At 44.9% G+C, this 7766-nt stretch overlaps 1 protein-coding gene across 1 annotated transcript in view; it reads left to right on the top strand.

Moving 5' to 3' along the window:
• The window catches only part of Loxhd1 (lipoxygenase homology domains 1), a 106328-nt gene that overhangs the window by 16418 nt on the left and 82144 nt on the right, over positions 1–7766 (top strand). Inside the window, exons 5-6 of the mRNA XM_029547112.1 lie at positions 2222–2376; positions 2919–3079. Coding sequence (XP_029402972.1) covers positions 2222–2376; positions 2919–3079 — 316 coding nt within the window. The remainder of the gene's footprint in view (positions 1–2221; positions 2377–2918; positions 3080–7766) is intronic.

The raw sequence follows: 7766 nt of genomic DNA on the forward strand, positions 1-7766 counted from the left end.
TTCCTCCTCCTCCTCTTCCTCCTCCTCCTCCTCCCTTTCAAACTCCTTCCAAACAAAACAAAACAACTACAAAAATCAAAAACATCTGGCTATGGAAGCTTCAGTGTTTTACAAAGTGTCCCACAGTGAACCCTTTTGTCCACACATCTTTACTTGCAAGTGTTCATTGCAATGAGTCATGGTCTGGTTCAAGGCCTCTGGCTTTTGCTACAGTATCAATATTGGAACCTCACTGGGGTTCCTCTCGGATGTTGTTGCCCGTCTTATGGAGACCCTGAAGGTTTGGATCTGTAGGACCAGCCCCTTCATGTGCTCCAGCAGTTCATAGATGGGGGAGATGTTGGGTTGGGGAAGCTCAAAGCCCTGGATCTGAGCCTGGGTGATTTCTGAGTTGGTCAGTCTCACCTCCCGGCTCTCCCATACCTGTGCTGCTAGGGCAAGCTCTCATGCTTTGACCTGTCGAGGAGCAGGGCCCACTCTCCTGCCTGTAGCAGCCAGCAAGGGACTGGACTGGCTTTCTCGAACCACCCAGCAGGGTGTGGGGACAGCTCTTCCAAACCCATGCCAGCAGGGTCAGCTCTCCCAAGATGCCTGTTGGGGTGGGGCCAGCTCCCTGCCTTCAGTCGGGCAGCAAGAGGCTGGGACATCTCTCTTGCCACTGCTCAGTGCTGCTCAGACAAGACGTGGGGCCAGCTCTACTGGGTTCATTTACTACATATTATTTCAGTTACTTTCTAAGTAGTCACCCCCAAATTACAACCCACAGCTTAACTAACTTAGAACAATTTAGCTCAAAGTAATGCCGACTTAGTTTTAACAGTATATGAAATCTCGCGCCTCTGCATGCTCCTTCATACAACTGGTGTCATTTAAATTGTATCTTTGTCTGGGATATGTGATGCCCTAGACTGAGGGCTTGCATTTTTACATATTACAGATTCACCAGTGTGGCTTTATAATTATTCTTCTCTGATGTTGTGTTTTATATAAAATCTGAGAAGATAGGTGTTTTAAAAGAATGCATTTACCATTAACTTTATCTTTTCTGATGACTCGTAGTCCTCCAAGTGAATTCAAGTTGCCTTCTACTGTCTAACGTGAAGATTTTCCATTAATATTTGTCACAGAAAAGGTCTTTTAGTGATGAAAGATTCTTGAAGTACTTGTTTATTTTGGAATACTTTCGTTTATCTTTCATCCTGAAGGATGGTTTGAGTATATGTAGAATTCCTGGATAATGGTCCTTTTCTTTCAGCTTATTGAATATAGCATCCAGCTGCTTTCTGGTCTCCATAGTTTTGGATGAAAAGTTGTCTGTTAATTTTTATTGTGTATCCCTTGTGTTCAGTTTCCTGTTGTTCCCTCTGAAGGGCTTCTCCTTGTCTCCGGCTCTTAGACGGTTTATTATGATGTGTTTAGAAGTAGATCTCTTTGGAGTTTTCCTACTTGGAGCTCATTTTATATAAAATGTCAAACACGCAGATGGATATTTTTAACTCAAATCCGGGGAGTTTGGGACCCATCTTATCTTCAAATATTCTTTCAGTCTCTGTCTACGTTTTCATCACCATGGCCCTTGCCTTCTGCAAGGCTGGAAGTGGAAGACATCTCTCTGTGATGACTTAGGTCATATCACCAGACCTGGCCCTCCAATATATTTAACTTTCTTCCTGATTTCTGCTTTTTAAATGTCTAACTGATATCTCAATTGTACAGTGACCAGAACAGAATCCTAATTCCCATTCTCAGCCTTATCCTGACCCCTGCTCTTCTATTCCTTATCAGCGTCTCTCTCCAAATAAAGCCTGATTTCTCTTTCTCTTGATTATCTATGTGATCCACCAGCAAGAATTGCCTCTAAATTACATCACCAACATGTTGTCTTTTCTCCATTTCCACTGAAGTCCAGTTTTAGGAACCACTCTTTTCTTTCCATCAGAATCCACAGAAGGTGTTCATGAATAAGTCAGTCTTGTCCAAGGGTCTTCCCTCTGGAAGTCTGCAGTGGGCCTCAGGCATTTGAATTCCTGCAAACATTTCCCATGGGTTTCTGATGAGCGATGGGAATGAAGAACTTCCAGTCAGCTCCCAAATGGCTCACTGCAGCGAGGTTTGGGATTTGGGTTAAGGGATGAAGTCATCCTAGTAAAGAAGTAGATGCAGGAGCTTAGGCATGGGAAAGGGGTAGCCAGTCAATGGTGTCTGCCTCTCTCTCTGCCAGTGGCCCGGTATCGTGTGACTGTATGCACAGGGGAACTTGAAGGTGCAGGAACAGATGCCAATGTCTACCTCTGCCTTTTTGGTGATGTGGGGGACACAGGGGAACGGCTGCTTTACAACTGCAGGAATAACACCGACCTGTTTGAGAAAGGCAATGTAAGTTGTGAGGGTGTGCACCCCTTCCCCAGCTCACCTCTGCTTTCTCCTCTCTTCCTTGTTCTTCTGAAGCAGAGTGGATGGCAGGTGCTGGGACCTCAGCAGTGAGGTAACATCTGTCCAGATGAGGGCAATGGGGCTTGGGGAGTCACTTGGCTCACTGTCATTTGCTAACATTCATGGCGGCTACAGGGCTGACTTAGCTGGTGAAGACTTAGAGGTAAAAGGGATTTGTAGACATCTTTGCTCTTCCTTCTTTACCCCTTTCTTGGTGATGGAGAAGTGAGCCTTGGGGTGCAAGTGGAAGACTGTCTGAGCCAACCCAAGGGTTAGCACTTGAAGGCTGTGTTGGTAAACCTTGTCTGTGATTATTAAGTGTATTTTATATTTCTGTTCCCCGCAGTGGTGTGTGTTCACCCGTGCAAGAACTGTAGCTCAGCCTCTCAGTTCTGCCTTCTGATTTCTGGAGTGTGTCCCCACTTGGTGTTGGGTCTCAGGGGAGCCACCATCTACATGACCCTGCTGTCTTTTCTTTCCCGAAGGCCGACGAGTTTACCATTGAGTCTGTCACTATGAGGAAGGTGAAGAGGGTGAGGGTCAGACATGACGGCAAGGGCTCTGGCAGTGGCTGGTACCTGGACAGGGTGCTGGTGAGAGAAGAGGGACAGCCTGAGAGTGACAACGTGGAGTTCCCCTGCCTCAGGTACATATGTCCTTTACCTTTCTTTCTTCCAGCTTGTACTAGAGAAAGACTCATCTTTCTTAGGTGGAACAGTAGGGAAAATAGTAGCTCACGGTGGTAGTTGGTACAAGAAAGAGGTGGCCTTGCAAGGGGTGTGTAGACCTGAGTCTTACATTTCTACTCTACCCCTGGTGGACAGAGGTGCTCTACTGCACACCTAGGGCCAACATGATGGCTTTTCTCATGAAACAAACAAACAAAACAAAACCAATGGTGGTTTGTATGTGCTTGGCCCAGAAAGTGGCACTATTAGGAGGTGTGGCCTTGTTGGAGTAGGTGTGTCACTGTGCGGGTGGGCTTTAATACGCTCATCCTAGTTGCCTGGAAGCCAGGATTCTCCTAGCAGCCTTCAGATGAAGATATAGAACTCTCAGCTCTGCCTGTACCATGCCTGCCTGGATGCTGCCGTGCTCCTGCCTTGACGATAATGGACTGACCCTCTGAACCTGTAAGCCAGCCTTAATTAAATGTTGTCCTTATAAGAGTTGCCTTGGTCATGGTGTCTGTTCACAGAAGTAAAACCCTCACTATGACAAGGACATTTCCTGAATTTAAGTGAGCTTGCGCTGTTAGAGAGCTAGTTAGATATAGAATAAAATATAGATACAAGTCTATTTTTGTGTGAATGGTCTGATCCGATCTCTTGCCTGATTACATCATTTCAAGGTACCTGACTTTGCATTTCCTTCCCTCAACTTAGGAGGGAGGGAACATCTCTGCAGCGTTTTTCTGAAGCGTTTCGTGCACAGCCAGCAGGAGCTGGATCTCTAAAGTTGTCAAAAGAGACATTTTAGGACAAGGGCAAGCATAAGTGTCTTGTGAAAACCCAGTGTTCCTCATTGACCTGTGTTCATTCCTGGGAGCAGCACACTGATTAATCTGGGGCCTGAGCCCGCACACTGATCCATTCTTCACCAGAGCTGTGTGTGTCTGTGTGTGTGTGTGCTGTATGTGTATGTGATGTGTGTGTATGTGTGTGTGTGTGGTGTGTGTGTGTGATGTGTGTGTGTTCTGTGTGTATGTGATGTGATGTCTGTGTGTGTGTGCTGTATGTGATGTGTGTGTGCCATGTGTGTATATGATATGATGTGTATGTGTGTGTGTGTGTGATATTTGTGTGTGCTCTGTGTGAATGTGATGTGATGTGTGTGTGTGTGTGTGTGTGGTGTATGTGATGTGTGTGTGTAATGTGTATGCTATGTGTGTATGTGGTGTTATGAGTGTGTGTATGTATGTGTGGTGTTTATGTGCTGTGTGTGTATGTATGTGGTGTGTGTGTGTGTGTGTGTGTGTGTGTGTGTGTGTGTGGTATATACTCTTGTAAGCCAGGGAGATAGTTCGGAAGCTACCAGCGTGCTACCATCCATTTAGCAACACCTCACGGCAGAACTAGGTTGAATTGTTTGAGCTAAATGGAAATAGCTTTTTAAAACTACATCTATTAATACCTCAGAAGTATTTAGGTAACAACAAAAGGATGTGTCGTGGTTTCCTGTTACCAACTGGGAGGGACTGGGGCTAGGTGAATGGAGAGGACAAGGAACAATGGGTGGGATCTTCTGATGGTTCATGACCTATCTGCTTCTGTCCATGGCAATGTCCCTGCCACCCTTCCTGCAGGCTCTGTGACTATGGGAGCTGTCAGTGACCTTGGCAAGACAGAAGGGAAAGCACCATGGAGGGACTGTCGCTAGCAGTTTGTGGTTCCCAAATCCTATGCCACCAATGCTTAGGAAGCCACTATGAATCTTCGTGCCTTGGCGTCTCTGCTTCATCTCTCCAGTGTTCTGAATCACAGCCCCAAAGCCTACATAAGCGGATGGCATTTTAGTGTTAGCTAATACAAGCTGACAGCAAGGTCCCCAGGGAGCAGGAGCCCTTGGGCTTGGGTATCTGATAAATAAAAAGAGATGAAGAGCGCATGCCCCACTGGCCCTTCAGGAGTCCTGAGCCGTGTGCGGGGAGGGAGAGCCTTGGCTTCCCTCTTAGGCTCCTGTGCCAGTTTGACTTCATTAATGGTGAACTCAGTCATGGATCATTAAAGAAAATAAATTAAAATGTTGCCGTTGGTGAAATGTAACCCAGAGAGAGCTCTATATGAGTTCTTTACCTCTCCTCCCAGTATCTGATGTTGTTGCTGTCTGCTGTGTGAGTTTGCATCTGTGCCTGCCTGAATACTGAAGCCTTGTGAACGTGTCTGTCCCCTGCTCTCCGTCTGCATGACCCTCGCAAAGGGCTTTGTTCTCTCCTCTATTTAACAGCACAGAAAGCACCGCCTGAGTGAGGAGTGAGGGATACAGAGTTTTCCAGGGATTAAGTCACTGACCCCAGCAGACCCAGATAACAAGCAAACACTACAAAGCCGTATGTCCAAGTGCATGCTCCAGCATTTACAGTGGATATTAATTTTATAAGGCTACTTTCAGCCTATCTTTTGTTTTCAGCAAATAATTATCATAACATTCATACATATAAACACACACATATTACTCTTGGGTCAGCAGCATCGAAGTCAATAACTTAAGATTACAACTATGCATAGCTTATATTGGAAGAGTTAGTGTGAAATCCATAGCAAGAAAGGTTACATTGTTTCTTAAAGGTAAATTAAGCAAGTGGGCATAGTAGGGCAGCAGTTTTGTACACAGAAGGACAGCAGTCTTGTACACAGTAGGACAGTACATAGTAGGATAGTAGGTCTTCACTGACCTCAGGGTGTGTACTATTAACCCAGACTGTGAGGGCCAGCCAAAGTTCCAGTCTCTTAGAATGCAAGAAATGTTTTTATTGTAATGAATATTTCATCATCATAGGCTTGGAGAGCCCTCCCCACTCCAGAGTGTGAATGGAAGGGCTTTGAAGACAAGCATAAGGCATAAAGTCGGGAGATGTTCTGCCAAGACAAAATAGGCTTGGTCTTTGCAACTCTAACACAAGGTTCTTAAAGTTTTTCCCATCATGGTCTCTTTTTGCCTAAGAAGTTTATATGTGAGACTGGTGTCTAAGTCAATAAAACAGCTGTACAAAGGCAAGATTATGAATAATAAATTATAAAGAAATCTGTCGTAAGACAGCCCTTTGGTATACGTACAATTTTAACCATTCGTTAGAGACAAAGTCAGTTTTTAATTATTTTTAAATTAATTATCTAATTTATAATGAGGTGAATATGTTTATTGATTTTTATTGAAAACATTGAATATTGTCTGAATATTTGATCCCACAGCATTCACAGTACCTTCGATATTTTAAGAATTGATTGATATCTTGATTTTCCAACTGTCAGTGTTGATATGCCTGCTTTGCACAGCTACATCTTGCAAAATGGCAAAGGGATGCTTAGGATTATTTCAGAAGTTGTTGGAAATTCTGTTTGAACCCAAGCCAACCTTCAGTTGATAATCTTTAAGTCAAACTCAAGCCAGAAACTCAAACAACAATTATAAAAATTAAATATTCCAATACAACAATATTCAAGCATATTATAATTTGTCATTTTAGTGAGAAGCGATACTAGGAAAATATTAAAGGCTTTTGTGTTGAAGGATGAAACCGTTACGTTTCCCTAAGAGCAGGAAAAACTTGTATGTACAATAAACACACTGTAAATCATAACATACAATGCTCTCAAATCAGGACCCTCGAGCTTCAGGTTGCACTGGTGTTGTTCCACGTGTTATGTGTTATTACGTGGGGTGCCATGTTCAGGAACATGTACAGGTGCATACTGTAGACTCAGAGCCCAGGCTGTAGTGAAGACACCCACACAGCACAGGCAAGTGCTGCCATCTTGGATTTATTACCCTTTTTTCTTTAACCACGTTGGGTCGTTGTGCATCAGAACCTTTTGCTGCTGCCTGAGTTTCACAACTCCCACACTCAGTTGCACAGTTCCCTGTGAGTTCATGTTCCACAGCATAAGAAGCCAAACCTAAAGAACGGTGACCAGCACTGGGTGACAAACCAGCCTACCTGTGGGTTGTAGACAAGACATGTTCGACTCTCCGGCTTGGCCTTGGTGCTGTAAGGGAAATGCATCTTACAAGTACATATTCCCCATTCCTTCCTCTGGGGGGCGCCAATGAGGACTGGAACCACTACTTACTATGCCATGTTGATAAGGCATAGATATCAGCCGAGACCTGAAGACCTCAGACCCACCTTTCCTGAAGTCACACCTCACCTACTTTTGAAGATTCCAGTTCAACCTCCTCACCACAAGTCCTCCTCTCTCTAACCCTTATAACATATTCGGCTCAACACTGCCCTCAGTGCCTCGTCTGGCCTATCCTTTCTTCTTGGTCATACTCTAGGCTTTCAGCAGCCTGAGCTGTGTTATCCTAATAATGTCTATTTCTGCTTTCTTCCATAGAGAACCCTTGTCACAGTGCCACATACACAGTTGACCTGGAGATGTATTTGGCAACAGTAGCCTTTTATCATGATCCCGCGGCCCATTCTTGCCCAGCCTTGTTTGCCAGCAACTCTGTCTCTCACTTGCTGCATTCTGTCTGTGTGGGCCTCTCTCCACCCCGAGACTTTCATCCTAGGGTGGGTTTTTCTGTTGGGATAGCCTCTCTCCTCTCTCCTCTCTCCTCTCTCCTCCTCTCTCCTCTCTCCTCTCTCCTCCTCTCTCCTCCTCTCTCCT

Source organism: Mus pahari, chromosome 15 (genome assembly GCF_900095145.1).
Source record: "Mus pahari chromosome 15, PAHARI_EIJ_v1.1, whole genome shotgun sequence".
Taxonomy (NCBI): Eukaryota; Metazoa; Chordata; class Mammalia; order Rodentia; family Muridae; genus Mus; species Mus pahari.